Genomic DNA, 19,543 nt, shown 5'->3' on the forward strand with positions numbered 1-19,543 from the left:
TATACAGTATGCACTTAAGTTTAACATTGTTTCTATAAGATAGAGAATAACAATAAGAAAAAGTACTTTTAGTGAAAAAGTCATAATCAAAGCTTAGTCATATAGAACAAACATTATCTTAGCCTATCACAGAGAAAAAAGACAAAATGAACTGACTCTGACAAAACTTGTTGAAAGAAAGAAACGTGAAACCTTTGGGATAATCATGAAAAATACTTCATTATCAATAAAATCAAAAGATATTTTACGCATATAACATGGCCAAAAAACAAAAATAAAAAAACTTTAAGATAATCATGAAAAATACTTCATCTTATTTTAAAAAGACATCGATCTGTAAGTTCTATAGCTAGAAGAGCTGAGTATGATTTTCTTGTTAGCTTTGGGAATGCCATACAAATCTCTACTAAAGGCCCTGATGTTAAAAGATAAAACTCAAAGAACAGAACTTCAGAATTCACCAAAACTGAGCACCAAAAACAATCATAACTATTACTATTAAAAGAAAAAAGGCTCATTCGGCATTTATAGCAGTAATGGGAATCTCTCCTTCGTCATAAGAATATTACAACTGTGGTGCGGTGGAACAGTTAATCATATTTGGGACTGTAATTCTAAAGGTTGACAGAGGGCCTATTGCCTATACATGGTTAAGCTCGGCAAGTTGTGGTAATTTTCATGTCAAGCAACAAAAAGAAAAGGCAAAATAGTGAAAAAAAACACTCAGATAAAAAAAAACAGAGAAAGTAAACACTATTCAGTTGCCTTATAATTCCATAATTGTCAATAAAAGTTTTTTTTATATATAATGTTCAAAATAATATTATCTAAATGATATGATGTGTGATTTTTTCTAATAACAAATTTGATTCAGGATATAGAAGCAATTTATGTTTTTTTTAAGAATGACACATCACAATTCTCAAGTTTTTGACAATCAATTGCATTGATATTGATTATTGACTTACTATTGAAAGTTAGGATTTGAATTCAAAATTATTTTTTTAATGTGTTTTTTTTATACTTATGACATGAGTGTAGTTTAATATCAGTTAGACTAACCACGTACTTGTTGGTATTCATTCAGCGGGTGTGATTGTGCATTTTAAAAAATTAATGTTTGACATATCTTTTTGCATTTACAGAAAAAAAATTATTAATTTGTTTTTATGTTTTTTTTTTAAATCCTGATTTTCTATGCATATGCCCAGATGCATGCTCAATCTTATTCATAAAATTAACTTTGATTGGCTATGCCTTTTTTTTTTTTTTTTACAGCATAGGCTATGCCTAATATATCTATAATATTCATAAGTTATTTTACAAGTTATTCTTAAAGAAAATTAAGAAAGCGTTATTTGTAAATTATAATGTCTATGATATAACTTAAAGATAATATTTTGAAAGTGATTGTATATGTGTCGCATCCCATCCATGATTTAACTGTCCAACAAAACCAAATTAAACTTAAAAAAAATGTCCATATCATTTTCAAAACAATGGCATTCGTCAATATCAATCCAAACTTAAAAGACTTACCTAAAAGTGTTATGAATGATCACAGTCAACCAACTACCAATCTATTCCCGGTGTCTCTTCCTCATCCCGTAAACAAAAAATCCACTTTACTCTTAATTTTCTTGTCTTATAATAAAAAAATTAATCTCGTATTATTTGAGCAATATAGTTTGCTTTGTTGTCCTAACAAGGGTGCAGTGGAGGTGTGGATATAATTAAATAATCCTCATCCTTATTTTCCATGATTTGAATGCATATTTTATGGCTAATGTTTACATAGCAGAAGTTTCTAGATAACCTGATCTCCAGTTTTTGGTGCACCGATCTGTCCTTATTAACAAATTAACGTTACTTGAGAGATCGATTAGACACTTGGGCGTGTAGTTTATGGAACCGCCTACATCACGTACGATGGATGAATTGTTTTCTGATCTGGTTCATATTTTTTGTTTGTGCTTTCATTCTTGATGTCAATTAAGCGTAAAATATGTGAGGTGCGGTGTTTTTTTTAATAAGTGAGGTATAATATAATCATCACATAATTGAACATTTTTATTATCATCATTTTTTTAATTATACTATTTTTCTACATCCATTGACCTGATAATTAATATTTTATGAAAAATATTCACATAAAACTCTATTAGTCTATTTCACATTCAAGTTAGCTAAGTTTATAAGATTAACTTAGTAATAAAGAAAAAAAAATTATGGACTCAAATTTTCTTGCAAACAAAAAAATTACTAACAATCAAGAATAAATCCAAAAACATATTAAAGGGAACTATTTTTTTTTTACAATTGTTTATATCTAACTTTTAGTAAATAATAAGTTTTTTATATAAAAAAATCATTACTAATTTTGTGAGAAAATTTTGTATGCAAAATTAAGATACATCCATTACTAGAAGAAAACAAATATTAAACAAACATAAATTCAACAACTTATTTTTTTAATTCATTTTCTTCTATTGTTTTTTTCCCACATTTATATAAAGGATCCTTAGGGAGGGAGGACAACACCCTTCCTTGCCATTCCTTGAATTTGTTTCTGTAAATAATTATTAACAATTCATATTTATTTATAAAATAAATTAAGATTAACACATCTACATTAACATTATGGCATTAACAATATAAATCTATTAAAATTACATATCAAATTAGTATTAACATATGAATAAAAATTACACAATTTCCTTAAAAAAATACACAATTAAAATAGTGAGACATTAATTTTTTAAAATTGAAACAAAAAGCTAAATTCACAAAATAACAAAAAGAAAACCAAGAGTATAAATAAACTTGCAATCAAAATAAATTTCTCGTTCATATAATAAACCTATAATAAGGTAAAGAATGTTAATATTTGAACGCGTTCAAATTATAAATACGTTATCCACACTTTTTACTTATCTTTTTCCATATCATAATATAAATTATTTATTCCTTTTCTTTTGTTATCTCTTTCTAAGTGTAAATTACCTATAAACTATACAATAATCATTTTCTTATAATAAAAAAATTTTAAAATGTAATTTTCGTGTTCTAATTTTCTAAAATCTGTATTTTTATCTCATATTTTTATTTGAGACATTTCATTCTCACTTTTAGACAATGATTTTAGTCTTTTGTTTTGTAAATATTGATCAGTACATATTTATTTATTATTTACATGATAAATATTTTTAGTTATTTAATTGTTAATTAGCTTAATTTATTATAAAAAAATACATAATTAAAAATAGAAATTAAAATCATACATTTTTTAAAAAGTGAAAGAAAAAATATTTGAATTAAAAAAAATTGTGAATTTTTTAAAAGTAAAATATAAAATATCTCAACTAAAAATAAAGAGATCAAAATCATAAATTTAAAAAAAAAATAGGTGGAATAAAATGACATTTTAACATTAAAAAAATGTAACATCTATTGATTCTATTGACTTTTTCAGTTTATTATTTATTTATATATATTTCTCTTCTTTTACTATCACATTACTATTAAGAAATATATAATATCCATTGTTAACAATAGAATCCATCAACTCAAATCCCCTGTCAGTTTTCGCAACTGAAATTAGATCCACCGTCAAGAAATAATTGTTTTTTAAACACTCTTAAGAAACAATTGAAAAATAAATTAATCTAAATACACATCAACATTAAAAAAATTTAAATTAATTTTGACCCCAAACCCCGTCCAAGTAAAAAATATCATTCCATACATTTCACGTGTTTGAGACAAAAATAATGGTTCATAATTTTTTTTAGTTGAAACAAATATTAGTATATAGTGTATTATATATATATAAGTTAAATTACTCAGATTTTTATAGTTTTGTAATTTTTATTTTTTTTAGTTTTTATAATTTTCAAATTACAAAAGCTAAACGAAAATTAAAATATAAATTATAAAAATTAAAAAGAACACTTTTAAATCATTTAGAGTGTAAATTATAGAGATTAAAAATATTATTTAAATTATAGTAATAAAAATATTATTTAAATTATAAAAATTAAATGAATAATTTAATCATATATATATATATATATATATATATATATATATATATATATATATATATATATATATATATAATGTTTGTCAGATAGTTAAATTAATCAATAAAAATTAGAAAGGGTTGACTGAGATTTTATCATAGTAGTTATAATTAAGAGGTTAATTTGTAAAGGAAGTCATCATTCATTAATAATTGTGTGATGAGCTATAGAGACACTTTTAAAGCTGTAAACGTTAACAAACAGGATAAAATTGAACAAAAGTCAAATAAAATCTCGTGCTTAACTTCACATTAATGCTAGATTTTAATTCTCGTGATATTCTGCCAAATTTTAGTACTAGAGTTGGACCTAGATAAATAGTAGTGTATATATACTTCTAGTATATATTATTTAAATATTTTTTCATATTTTTAATTACGCTAAGCAAGCAGAATGAAGTGGTCCTCAACTTAGCACTTTGAGACCGCGTATTTCTAGTGTTGCTACAGAAATTCTAACGAAAAACTGTGGACATAAAAAAAATATTATGGTAGTTTTATTCATTTTATTTCTTTCAAAGAATATGAATTATCAATTTTCTAATCATTACAATGAAAAGGGGAGAAATGCCAGCAAACAATATATGAATGAAAAATCTTCATGAATTTGATAAAATTTGCAGCTGTATAGTTGTCTATCTTATTAAATAAAAAACGTCATTAAGTATCACAGTTGAAAAAAAAAAAGACATGCTATATAGTTGTTATCTTATTCTTATATATAATAATAATATAATTTGTTAACAATGGGTTAAGTTAATTATAAACCTCAGCGCCAGGAAGCCTTAAAGACAAATAGGTAAATTGGTGTGCACGACACATAGTTTCGCTACGAATGCAAGTGAAAGTTTTTTACGAAAATGATCACTTCAACAAAAAAAACAACAAAAAAATGTTCGGAAGCAAATATAAAGTTCGAACTAATTTATACTATTCATTAAAAAAAAATGGAACATCACCCCAGAAATTAACTTGAAATACTGCATTGCTAAATCCTAATTTTGCTACTAATCAGATAAAACCTCACAGTCCAAACTTTTGTGGTTGGAGGAGATATAATATATTGAGAAGTAATTTGAATAAATATGTTTCATTGATATTTAATGTAAATATATGGGAATATATAGAAGTGGGTATACAATTGAATTGGATAACAACTTATTTTAAGTAACAATTATTTGAAATATAAATTGAAGATAATATGAAGTAGATAATAATTATTTAAAATACAAATTAAAAATAACATCAAGTAATAACTAAAATGATCAATTTGGTTGTACTCTTCTACCTTTATACTATCATGAAGTAATTTAAATAAATGTGTTTCATTGATGGGTAACATAAAATACATTAAAATATATAAAAGTGACTGTACGATAAAATTGGATAACAATCTAATATTAGTAAGAACTATTTAAAATACAAATTAAAAATAACATCAAATAAAAATTTTAAATTAAGAGATTAACTTCAATATATTACACATGATTCTTTTTTGGTGGATCATATACTTATACATGATTATTCAAGATCTTCGAGCTGAACATACGCAATTGCATTATGTATAACTTTTTCTTAACCATGAGATAGACATGTTTATATAAAATAATTGATAATTATAAATGACAAATATCAATATGTATATATGATATTTTTATATGAAATATAATTCTCTTTAATGGACAATAATATTATTTTGGATAGTTATAATTTTAGTTTTTTAACCACTTATAAACTATTGTAATTTTTATTAAAAAATTAGGTAAATTACATTTTTTTAGTTTTTTTTTTCATGCAGTGCATTAAAATTTTATTTTTATATTATATCTTAAAATATTTTCAACTGAGTTTTAAATAAAAGAAAAATAACATATATTCAAATATATGTCATACTTTTATTAATAATAAAACTTACCGCATTTGATGTACACATTTTCTAAACAATTTTACCCTCCATTAGTTTATTCTTTTTTTAACAATTGTCCCACTATTTTTTTCGTTAGTTAATTTATTTTCTTACTTTTTTTAAACTTTTAAACCTTTTTTCTTTCTTTTATTTTTTATACTTAAAATATCTATAACCATTAATAATGAAAATTATTTCATTTGGTATATATATATACATTTTCTAAACAATTTTATCCTCCATCAATTTTTTTTAACAATTGTCCCACTACTTTTTAGTTAATTACTTCCTTTCCTTATTTATTTTTAAAACTTCTAAACCTTTCTTCTTTCTTTTATATCTTATTTTTATTTAAAATATATAGAGATATACAAAGTTCCTCTCTTTCCCTAGGAATAACAATACCATTATATATGTTAGATAGTATTCTGTAATAGCGTTGTCAAACTAATCCATAGTTAATATTTTGAAATATATTATTAATATAATTAAGTAAGTAAAAAATATTGAAAATATTGATTGTTAAGTTCAACAGAAATAGAAAATAAATATGAAAGAAAAAAAACATAATTTATTATTAATTGTGTATCATGTTGATAATTTTTTTGTCTTAGGTAAGAGAATATGTGTGTTTCCCAACCAATTAGATTGAAAACGAATTTTATTTATGGTAAGTGATTATTGTTGATCTAAGAAAATATTTCATAAGGTAAAAATTAAATACAAATTCTTCCATTAAATAAATTATTTTCACTCATATTAACACAAAAACTTGATACCATTGTTTCAACTCTCGAAGATTTGAGTTTATTCATATTGATATGGATTATAATCTTTTAACAATTGTTTATCAAAAGATTATGATTGATTATATTATTTTAGAAAACCAATTTTTATTTTTGGGGCGTTTAAAACCATGGCTAAATATTCTTCTGAAAAAAACCATGACTAAACAAAAATAACTATGAATATTTACATCATTTTTGTTGATTCAAACTGTGAAAAAATAAAGCACCAAAAAATGTTAAATATGCAACTTTTTTGCCGCATTTCTGCACATCTCAAATTCAGAGAAATAAAAAGGTGTGACCCTTAAACTTTTATTTCCCTTGCCTTATGTCAATTAAATCAATAACATTTTAATTTATTTCCCACTTAATTTTATCTCTCATCCTTCTTTTTCTTCAACATTTCTAACCAACTAAATATACTATTAATCTTTTTTCCTTTAAAAAAAGAAAAAATTAACATAAAAAATACAGTATTAGTTATCGTATATTTCTAAATAAATGATAAGAACATGGTTAAGAAAAAAAAGAAATATTTTTATTAAAATATATAAATTATACCATTTATAATTTTTTTATTCCACAATAAATATTTTTTTTTATTTTAATTTATTAATCAATATCATTAAGACATTAATTAACAATATCCTAATTTTTAATCTGTAGTTCTATTTATAAATTATCCTCCACAAAAAGAATCATAACATGCTTAGTTCTAACAAAAAAAAAGCTTTAAATTAGTGTGAAGTATCAAATTAAATCAATTAAAAACCTTAAAAGATCATTGAAAAAAAATTAAAAAATCAAATTAAATCTAAAAAAAATTAGAGTAAAAAAACTAATTTAAAAAAAAAATGAAAGGCAGAGGAAATTTGAAATTTATGTTTCAAAGTCAAAAAGGTAAACTAAGAGGCAAGAAAAGCAGAACGTGATATGGCTGACACATATCTACCCTTAAAATTCACGTACTATTTATTTAAGTTTTATGGCAAGTATGCCCCTTCGTCACCGCGTTCAACCAAGGCAATAAATGTACTATTAACACACGTCGTTTTATTAATAGGGGCAATGATTCAGTGCTGCCAGGCTCAGTTACAACATTAGTTAGCTTCGTTACGGTGATCGAGCTGGAACGCGTGAATCACCGTTGGGACAAAACAAACGCACATGCGCGTCGACAGCGGGTCCCACTAAACGTCGCCGTTTGGGGGCAAAGGGATTCCTTCGAGACGCTGACTTTTCCTTTTCATACCAATCGAACGGTGACGAGGGCGTGTAGTTCGAAAGACAAAACCAACTCGCACAGAATCCTGGGACCTCAATTAAAACCCGCCACGTAATCAAAATAGTGTTTCTTATTAATAATTGTCAACAGTTAACACCGAGTTGCAGGTGTGATGAAATGAAAGTGTTATTTGATGATTAGTTTGTACAATTAAGAAAATTTAATTAATTTTTTGGAAATCTTAATTGCTTCATCTAAAAATCAAAATTTATATTTTGATTTTAATTGTTTCATTTGAAAATTGAAATTAATAACTAGTTTTATTAAGATTTAAAAAGGTGATCATGACATAAAACAACCTAGTCATTAGTTTTTTTTTTTTTAAAAAAAAATCCTAATCCAATTTATGTTTATGTATATTCATAATTTTTTTATAGAAACAGTTCAATTTACTATAAGTTATTCAAAATAGTTTTTTTAATCTAATTTTAGATTTTCTTTTTGACAAACGCATACTTGAAAAAATAAAAGAGTTTATTTTTTCATAAAAACAAGTTAAAACAAAAGAATTTTCAATCTCTAAACATATTTCAATTTTTGTTTTAATTTACACTAATGTTATTGGCGAATTTTATTTTTAATGACTTATTTAAAATGGATTATGTTAACCGGTGTCTTAGAACTCGATTAAGAAATTAAAAATAAAAAATTTATTATGAAAATTGCGTTGAAAATCACATGAGAAGACACTATTAACTATTAAGTATTACCTTTTCAAATAAAAACTTTGTACTTTTGATGTTTTATTGTGTGTTGTAACGACATTGACTAACATTTTTTTTATAGTTTTAATAATTAATGTGACAATGTCATAGATAGTAGTATATACTACTTTAACCAATAAATTGATTTCTGTAGGAAAAAAGAAAGAAAGAAGAAAAGCACTAAAATGATGGTTTTACCGTGCACGTAAACTGAACTATCCAAACAGGGCGTGTCTTGTCTTAATTGGTAACGCAGAACATTTGATTTTACAATACGTGTTCACCTTGGAGACACCCAGAATACAACAGAATATATTAAAGCTCCAAGAAAATGGTCACCACTTTAGGACCCTCTCTTTCTCTTTCTCTTTCTCTTCCTTTTCTATACACAGTTCGTGACACTCTTTTTTCATGTTTGGAAACTTTTTTCTGGCTTTCTTCGGTTTAAGCCTTAGAAGACGGAGATTATTAAAAACATGGGTTGCTTTCGTTGCACCGGCAAATCAAGCAAAAAAACCAACAACATTAATCACGCCGAGAAGCACACTCCTGCTGGTAAATTTTGCCAATGGATCTTCATTAGTTAATGTTCTCATGCGTTTGGCTAAGGCAGAGATGAAACAGGTTCACCCGTTGTTTGTGATCGCGTTCAACCTTCATCGTTATTAATAAAAAATTAAAATTTGGGACGTGGGTTTGTCCTGAATTGATCAAGGGTCTTTCTTTTCATCGATGCAAATTGATGATTTTTTTCCCCATTTTGGAATAGTTTTTTCAAGGAAATATTTTTACGTTCTGATCTGTGGAAGAAAAATATAAATTCGGTTTTTCTTTTATTTCTGTTTAATGTTGCGATTTACTTGGTTGGTCAACAATAACGTTCTCGCATCACAGTTTCTGGAAATTTTAGAATGAGTTTTTGAACGTGGATTGAATAATTTTGAAGGCTCAAATTGTTCGTGTTCCATAAACCAAAATATGGGACTTTTTTTTTCAAAAAGAAAAATGAATTGTTGTTGTAGTTGTTGATTGAATGGTCCACTGATCTATAATCCAAAGTGGCGCTTGTCATTTTGTATTTTTTTATTTTTATTTTTGATGGCTGTAGGGTTTTTATTATTTGTGGTATCTTCGGATGAATTTATGTGACGTTTTGTTTGATATCTCTCCCTCACGTGATATTAATTTTGTATGTATTTTCGCAGATAAGGTCAAAGTTAATTCGAATTTGAATGGTAAAAAAGAAGATAATAATCCTAAGCCTGATCAGCTATCTCTGGACGTGAAGTATTTGAATTTAAAAGAGGTTTCCAATGAAGGAAAAGTTAATGGTTACCGGGCACAGACATTTACTTTTGCTGAGCTTGCAGCTGCAACAGGGAATTTCAGGTTAGATTGCTTTCTGGGTGAAGGAGGGTTTGGCAAGGTTTATAAGGGGCGCATAGACAAAATAAATCAGGTTCGTTTAACATAGGTGCCAAAAATTAATATAATGAAATCGAGTCATGTTATTTTAATCCAGCTCTTGTCATGTCTTGCACGTTTATGATATTTTTCATATGACATCATTTTAGTTTGCATATGTTTATGGTTTGGTGTTGAGGCTTGTTATTGTTTGTGTAGGTTGTAGCAATAAAGCAACTAGACCCTCATGGGCTTCAAGGAATTAGAGAATTTGTTGTTGAAGTGTTGACATTGAGTTTGGCAGACCACCCTAATTTGGTCAAGTTAATTGGTTTTTGTGCTGAGGGAGAGCAGAGGCTATTGGTTTATGAGTACATGTCATTGGGATCTTTGGAGAATCGTTTGCACGGTATATTCTGTTTTTCTAATATCTTATTTTTTGTCTGATAGAATCAAGGTTTTAAATTGTGGTCGGGGTTGTGGGTTTGTAGCAATGCTTGATATTGAGGGAAATTGCTGACAATGTTGCCCATGTGGCCGCAATTGTGATCGTGGAGACTTCAAAAACTTTGATGTTGCGGCCAAAATCACTGGCAATGGTTTTCTTTGTCCCCATGGTTTATGTCTTTTTCTTTCTTTCATTTTGACAGATCTTCCGCGTGGTAGAAAACCGATTGATTGGAATTCAAGAATGAAAATAGCAGCTGGTGCAGCTAGAGGTTTAGAGTATTTGCATAATAAAATGAAACCTCCTGTCATATACCGGGATCTGAAATGCTCCAATATTCTGTTAGGCGAAGGATATCATTCGAAGTTATCTGATTTTGGCTTGGCAAAAGTAGGACCAAGTGGTGATAAAACCCATGTTTCGACAAGAGTTATGGGAACATATGGATATTGTGCCCCAGACTATGCAATGACGGGTCAATTGACGTTCAAGTCTGATATTTATAGCTTTGGAGTTGTTCTTTTGGAGATCATCACAGGCAGGAAGGCGATCGACAATACAAAGCCTGCTAAAGAACAAAATCTAGTTTCATGGGTATGTAAATGATTTTTTACCAAGTTGGAATCCATATCTGTTGTGATGTTGCTACACATATCTGTTGTCAATGCCTGTGATAAACTTGAGTACTCAAATTAGTTAAGTTCTGATAATAACGAAAGTTGGAAGCTTTGATTAGCCCATTTCCTGCAAGAAGGTGCTTGTAAAGTGCATACTAAATCTAGAGTCTGATAGGTATGCAATAGTCATGCCACTACACAGATTATTGCATCCGTTTTCCTTTCGTGTCAACGAATATGACACAATAATTGTGAAATACTTTATACATAAAATAAGTTGTTTTTGCTTTTCTTGTGTTACAAGTGAACTAGCGGTGCTGTTTGGAACTTGATACCTCGGTTACTTTCAAAGTTGTGTGGTTATAGTGCTAAGTTGTTGAAGGTCTTCATAAAAAGCTTAACTTGCAGTGCATGGCATTGTCTTGAAGTTCAAAATCTTGACATCTTTATTTGTCTTTACTGTTGATTTAAATGCAAAATTTTATAGTACACAATCTCAAATGTATCAGCATTGATTGATATATAATCCCAAATTGTTCCTTTGAGCCCTTTTATTTTGATTGCTAGTCTGCAATGACACTTCTTATTTCCAGTGGTTATTTTTAACTCACTTAGCCTTTATACTCTTACAAACATTAAATCATTGAGCTCTTTATGTATCCTTCTTACCAGCAAGCACTCTACATTCAAAATTAGTTGTTTGATGATGTTGAAGAGAAGTTTCTGTTTTTAAGGTTGCTGATGTATTTGTCTCATCGACAAGTTATGTAAATTGACAACTTTTTTCCTTTCCAAAAGTCACTACCTTATAATGCATGTGTATTTGTTTACAGGCAAAGTCTTTATTCAAAAACCGTAAAAGATTCTGTGAGATGGTTGACCCATTGCTTGAAGGTCAGTATCCAATGAGAGGTTTGTACCAAGCTCTTGCTATTGCTGCCATGTGTGTTCAAGAACAGCCTAGTATGCGGCCTGAAACAACCGATGTGGTTACAGCTCTAGATTACCTTGCATCCCAGAAATACGATCCCCAAATTCATCCAGTACAAAACTGTAGAAAAGGTTTATCTTTTCCAAGAGAAAGAAGCAGTGGCCATAGACGTACTGTTAGTAATGATTCTGATCCAAGAGCAAGAAGCGATGGTCATAGACGAACTGTTTGTAATGGTTCTGAGACAAGAGCAAGAAGCAATTGTCATAAACGAACTGTTAGTATTAGTAATGGTCATAGTAGTAGTTCTGAGACAGAAAGCTCTAGAAAAGGTCTATCTTCTCCAAGGGTGAGAAGTGATGGTCACAGACATTTTGTTAGCAATGGTTCTGAGACAGACAGTTCTGGAGATTAGAAATGTGATGTGTTTTTGGATATTCATATTGTAAAATGCTTAGCTATCCAATTTTGCTTCATATAAAGAAGATTCTTCTTTTTGGCTCTTCTCACATTGGTGTACATGTGGGCTGTCTTTTTTGTATTCAGGATGTATGCCTCTCCTTGGGAATTTTTGTTTTGCTCCGTCTTTTAGAATGCATCCTCTGCCACAAGAATCTACTTTTTGATCTTAATGATAGTTGCAGTTCATGGGTCATTACTATCGTTAGACTATATACCAATTGTTTGCACAGAAAGATTTATGTTAGCTGTCTACGTCACTTTCTTCATTTATGTTAGTCTATTTGGTTTAAAAAATATGGATAAATAGTCATTTTTGTCCATCAATGTTTAATTTGTTAACAAATGCGTCCCTGAAAGATGAAAATACAAAATTTAGTCCCTGAAGTGTAAAAAGTGCGACAAATATATCTCGTCGTTAACTTCTCTCTGTTTTTTGACTTTTCGTCTTCTCACCTCGCTCACAACTGCATCCTTGAAAGATGAAAATGTCAAATTTAGTTCCTAAAAGTATAAAAAGTGCGACAAATATATCCGGACATTAATAATAAATTGTGACTAATTATTATTATTATATGTTTGTAATTTACTATTCATATTTGTTTAGTACTTATGCAATATATTTTTTGCCTTTTAATATATATATTTTTATTATTTTGATTTCTTTGTCAAATCGTAATCTTTGCTGTTAAAAAAAAATTCTTATATCTTATAATTTTATTAAATTTCTCACTTTTAATCTTTAAAATTATTTCATATCTTAATTTCAACTTAAGTATCCTATATTTAGATGGAAAATAATATGTCAGATAGTTTTGAGTAGAAAAAACATAACCGGCAGCGAGAACAAATTTATTTATTTATTTATTTTTTAAAAAAATTAATCAACTATTTTTTTAAAAAAAGTCTCACAAAATTTAAACTAGATAAAACTAAAGTGAAATTATAAGTTTTTTCCTTAATCAATAAAATATATATATATATATATATATATACATCAAATATGAAAGAATCCCTTTGATAAACATTATGTGTTTCCACTCGAGACAAACTTATTATATATGAATGAAATGAAAGTAGTTACTAACAAATGAAGAACCCAAATAGATTTAAATAAAAAATACAATAATTCTCAAACTAATATAGAAGTTAACTTAAAAAAACAAAAAAAAAAACTAATATAGAGGTTTATTATTTGCCTTTGAGACGTAGAGTTGTATCTCTCACTGGTTTAGGGACTGTAGCGACCTTGTATTCCATTTGACATACTCTGGTAGAGTACGTAATAAAGATTAATAATTAATTGAAGAAATAAAAAATTTCAAGAAATAAAAGGCTTTCATTTTTTTAAATGGTAACTCAATTTTTTTATATCATAAAATTAAAGAAATTTATTTTATTTTGAAAAATAAGTAGTTATATTGATTAATTAAAAAACCAATTAACAATTTGATAGATGGATAATCAAAGTATAAGAGTTCAAATCTTAAGCTGTATTTTACTGTTTTTAATCCATTTTCCCTAGTTTCTCTCATATACAATTCACTATTAACTTTCGGATATATTTGTTACACTTTTTATACTTTTAGGAACTAAATTTTGTATTTTCATCTTTCAAGGATGCATTTGTGCGGGGTGGAGAGACGAAAAGTCAAAAAAATATTATGACAAATATGTCACTATGCTGACAATCCACGTTAGCAATAATTTCAGTGACAAATTTGTCCTTCCGTACCACGTAGGCTATTTTATTAACGGTAATAGAAGAAAGTTAACGGCTAAATATATTTTTCGCACTTTTTACACTTTTATAGACTAAATTTTGTATTTTAAATCTTTCACGGACGCATTTGTCAGCAAATTACACATTGAGAGACAAAAGTGACTATTAACCCCAAAAATAATTTGGATGGCGTAAAGCTTAATATTATTTTTTTACTTTTAAGAAAATTAATTAACTTATTTGGCAAATATGCTTATAGGTCAGGTTCTGATGGGCCGAATGATATATTCTCGTTGCTTAACATGAGCGGATGCTCACCAAAAAAAAAAAATGAGCTGGGAATTTTTTATGAGATTACAACTCATTGTTTAGGGAATCATGTAACTTTTCATTAATAATAAAAAATGTGTAAACAAATTTAGATAATTGATTGAAAACTGTTAATATTTTTCTTTGATTGTATAAACATAAATAAATGAAAAACAATACATTCAGTTAATTTTTTTTATATATAAATAATAAAATTAATCTTATTCGTAAATAAATGGGTTTGGTTTTTTTGTTACGCATGCTTATTTGCGATCTGTTCTTTTTCTTATTAATATATATAGGGGAAGCGGCATGTGACGTCAATCTCTCTCCTTGCTTGTCTTTTTTTTTTTTTTTTCCTTAAAAAATGTGTTTTGGATAAGACACCTATGCGAGAGATGTATGAAGTTTAAGTTGCAAGAATTTGAGAAGTTAGGTCATACAGATAAAATTTTAAAAATATCATATTGTTATGTTCTACTTTAATATTAAAGTTAAAATATTTATATAAAAGGTTGAGTAAAAATGAGGTAATATTTTTTATAATTATTAATAAAAATAAAATAAAACTACAAACATTTTGTTAAGCCGAAGACTTTATTGTCCTCTTCCATATTAGAAAACATTAATAAGAACATATCATATTAAATACATTAAAAAAAATTACAATTCCTAATGTGATTTGCATAAGGCTACAAGAATACTGATCCTAAACACTTAATTGATATTCTTTATTTTTCTTTGTCATTCTCTTCTATCAGGGTACATATCCATCACACATTTTCCTCTCTCTTTCTATCTCTTGGTGTCTACACCAAGAAAAGTGTATATAGATTTTTTTCATTTTTGTATAATTTACATAGAGGGACAAAAAATGAAGAAATAATATGTAGAAGATGACAAAACATTAGCCAAATGAAGCAGTCATACTTGTGTCAAGTGGAGTAGGATTGGTACAACTAGAGACTAAAATTTGGAAATTAATATAATTCGAAGTCTAATTTCCATCCTCTTTACTCATTTATTTCTATCTATCTTGAAGTATATTTAGAAACAACAATGTCAAACAGTGATCGAAGACAAAACAATATGTGAGGGTTCACATGCTATAATTCAGTAACTTCACCCTCTTGACAATTACCCACCCAAATGTATAGAGTATTTGCGCTCTTACGTGATGACAATAGTCTACAACAATCCCTCCTCGGTGACTGCAAAAGAAGAAAATCATTCAATTAGTAAAAGGATCCATTTCAATGTGAATCAACTAGTCAATTCTTTTGAGGGAAAGTTCTATAATGCTTGAATGACTGCATGAATTACTTTTGTCTTTGCCTTTTTTTCTCTTGGTTAAAACATGCGCTTGAATGTCTTAGTTGACAAGTGTAAAGTGCTCTTTTTTACTCCCTAGTTTTCAATTTACGAGCCTCAATTACTTAATTTGTTAAGACTAAAAAAATAATTAATTTAATTGATAATATTAAATTTATTTTAATTTTATAATTTTTTTTCAAAATTATTATTATTATTAATACTTATTTTTTTTAATTGTTTATAAAATCATTTTTTCTTTAAAGATATTTCTAATATAAAAATAAGATAATCAAATTCTAATAGCATTCTTAGAACATTAATGAAGGAATTATTTTTTTTTTCCTTTTAGTTCTCTAACTAATACCTAAAGGACATGAATTAAGATGTTAAAATTTTAAAAATAATTAATACAAAGAATATTATAAATATAGATGAAGTATTATAAAAAGAATAAATATTATTTTAATTTTGAGTCTTATAAATAAATAGTAATAGAAGTAAAGTAGTATGTTATGTTTGTATAAATGTAATTGTGCATGTGGATGTGAGAGTTTATAAGGCATCTTTACCTTTTTCCAGCGCAATGGATCTGGTTTTTTTGTAACTACAACAGAGGTGATTTTCTCTGGTGAATTCATTCTCCACCGACAGAAAGGGGATTTGGATTTGTCACGAGAGTAAACACCAACAACTTGTTTTGTGGTGGAGTCATAATGAGTATTGTTCATATAGTAAACAAAGGGCTTCTGACAAGGGTGTTTAGCAACAGGTCTTGTGTTGAATGCATATGCAGTGTAATCAGCTCTTCTGTACCAATTGAGAAAGGTTCTTGATGGCATCTCCAATTCTCTAGGGGACAACACCCCCCTCAAGATTTGAACTACGTAGCCCCATGAAACAGATATTGACCAAAAACTGTGTTTGTCGTAGCATATTGATTGTTGCATTATGCTGCCTGAGTCCTGATTCACAGACTCCATTAGGTGTCGCAGGGCTCTTACTCTTGTCATCCTTGGGAATATTGGTTGCACTACATCAAGGTGGTGAAGTGACACAAGTGGAGACACTGGATGTGCCCCTAGAAGGCCTAGTAGGTCTCCATATACATCATACTGCATAAGCAAGCCAAGGGAATTAACATCACACAAAGCATTCCCAATAATAATAATAACACAAGAGTACTAGTCACAGTTTTCACTACTATACCTTTTGTTATAAATTTTATTCAAGTTTCGCTGAATATTCTCATTTACAAAATGCAAAATCCCATAACCCAATTTGCTATCTGCATTATTTTTGTTTATTTTACTCTTATTAATTGCACATATATTCAATTGTCTGTAACAACCTCTTATATATGGAACTAATTTTTCTCATCTCCCACATAAACCATCTGTAACCTCTTACACTTTTCTCATTTATCAAATGTAGGCATGTAGTGTCTTCTAATAACAGTGTTTAATATAATGATTAAATTTTAAAAAATTAACTTTAAAATAAGTGTTTTTTTTAAGAAACGGATAGAATTTGCTTCTTAAAAAAAATAAAAAATATTTTACTTTAACTAAAAACAGTTTAGACAAGAACATAAAAAATCATAAAATTAGTTATTTTATTTAAAAAACACTTTTTTTAAAAAATAAACTTAAGCAAACTAACTTAATATTAAAAAAAAATTATGAACTTATTTGTAGTCACACTTTTTTCTTATACATTTTATGTTATTAGTTAAAATTTATTCATATTCACAAAATTTTGTGATCTCATTCTCTATTTAATTAACAAGTCACGTGATTTGTTGGCGTAATAAATCTTAACTAACAGTAGTAATAAAACAAATATATTAAAAATCCTGTTAAAAAATGTGTTACTATCATTTTATTACCTGGTGAAAGCCGGGTTCTCTAGTGAGTGGCACCCCAAGCTCAGCCATGCAAGCTTGAATTCTATCATCACTACCATACAAAGCAGGGTACCGCTGAATGCAACGATCTTGCATCTTTGCAAGTTCCTGGGCCAAAGGGTAGCTTATGGCAAATCCTCCTCCACCATATGCCATGGCATATGAGAAATGAATGTTTTGAACATGGCTTTCGGATGAGCTTCCAATATAATAAAAGTGTCTATGGTCATATTTGGAAAGAATTCTAACCACATTATCAACCATAAACACTGTGTCATCATCCCCCATCACGAACCATCTCACATCTTTCATCCCAAGCTTCAATGTCTCTGTCACAACCCTTGATATCCTTAACGCGGATCTTTGCCCTTGACGATTAGTATACCTAAACTTTGAAGTGTCCCCCGAGATATGAATATCGGGTAACCCTTCGTTGCTTTGAGTCCTCACTTTTTGATCCAACCACACTACCCCTCTAGTTTTCTTAGGCCTCCACCATATCTTAATGTACTCTTTTCTAATGTGCCATAGGTTCGATGAACCAGCTATCCCAAAAACAACATGCTTTAGCTCAGTGTCTTGTCTCTCAGACATTTGCTTGGGTGTTAATCTAACTACCACGGGAGATTTGTTTTCTTCTTCTTCTTTGTTTTTTTCTTCTCCTTCGTCCTCATCGTCTTCATCCTCTCTTGGTCTTGGTCGTTTCTCTACTAATGATTTTTTCTTTTCAACACTTTCATCATCGGTGGCTATAGTCTTTGAGGATGTGTTGTTGTAAGTACTACTTACCTGAAGGTTTTCTTGGATGGCCTCGTTTAAGTTGGCGGTGGAAATGGAACAATCTTGTTGGTCATTGTTGAAGAGGATAATGTTCGAAGAATAAAGGGTGTAGAGTACAATGGTGATTAGAATCAACCAAGTGATGATGCTTTTGGAGCTTGTGTGGAGCATGCGTTGATGGGAAGAAGAGTACATTTGTTTTTGTTAGTCTTAGATCTTCAATTTCCCTTTCAGATTGTAGATGGTGGTGGGAAAAATTCCTTCAAGCTGAGAATTGTTCGGATCATAGAAATGGAAAGAGGGTATTACTTTTACTATTTTGTTTTCTCCTTTGGTGTTTCTAAGTGAAATTTGTTATGGTTAGACGCGAAGTTGAATGCGATTTTAATGGATGCTAGGCTAACAGTGCATTAAATTGGTCAATACAAATTTTTCTTTATCTATATTTTGGTTAAGTTCTTTATGAGCATCTTGACCTTATTCCTTCAAATGGGGTTTGCCTTGTTTACATTGAATAATTTAATGTAAAAAGAAAAGTTAACATATGTGAATTTAATAACTCAATTTATATTTTTAGAAGAAATAACCCAGTTATCAATGCACGCATGAGAGAATGCAATTTAATAAACTAATAATTTAACGTGATAAATGTTAATAAGTGGTCTAAGGACATGGGTTAAGAAATTTAAAAAAAAATATTTATTATGTAAATCATAAGAAAATAAAAAAAAATTCATAGACATCATAATTTTTAGTCTCTTAATAAAAATATTTATATTTTAAGTTCTTTAACCAATCTTAAGATACTAGTTAACATTTACCTTTGTTATATACTTCATCCGTCTCTAATTATTAGACATACTACTAGTTGACTAATTTACATTTATGAAA

At 28.2% G+C, this 19,543-nt stretch overlaps 2 protein-coding genes across 2 annotated transcripts; one reads left to right on the forward strand and one right to left on the reverse strand.

The window, feature by feature from the left end:
* The first annotated feature begins 9,050 nt into the window (after positions 1–9,050).
* LOC100810614 (probable serine/threonine-protein kinase PBL5) lies at positions 9,051–12,646 on the forward strand. The gene is made up of 5 exons (XM_003543426.5): positions 9,051–9,319; positions 9,970–10,223; positions 10,388–10,577; positions 10,819–11,210; positions 12,067–12,646. The coding sequence occupies exons 1-5, from the start codon at positions 9,241–9,243 to the stop codon at positions 12,577–12,579; spliced, it is 1,428 nt and encodes a 475-aa protein (XP_003543474.1). The 5' UTR covers positions 9,051–9,240; the 3' UTR covers positions 12,580–12,646.
* Positions 12,647–15,761: 3,115 nt separating this feature from the next.
* Positions 15,762–18,825, reverse strand: LOC100778156 (uncharacterized). The gene is made up of 3 exons (XM_003541962.4): positions 17,855–18,825; positions 16,539–17,081; positions 15,762–15,866 (listed from the first exon to the last, which is right to left on the reverse strand). Exons 1-3 carry the CDS (start codon positions 18,821–18,823, stop codon positions 15,762–15,764), a joined length of 1,617 nt encoding a protein of 538 aa, XP_003542010.4. The 5' UTR covers positions 18,824–18,825.
* Between the last annotated feature and the right edge of the window lie 718 nt (positions 18,826–19,543).

The sequence above is a fragment of the Glycine max genome, chromosome 13, assembly GCF_000004515.6.
Source record: "Glycine max cultivar Williams 82 chromosome 13, Glycine_max_v4.0, whole genome shotgun sequence".
NCBI lineage: Eukaryota > Viridiplantae > Streptophyta > Magnoliopsida > Fabales > Fabaceae > Glycine > Glycine max.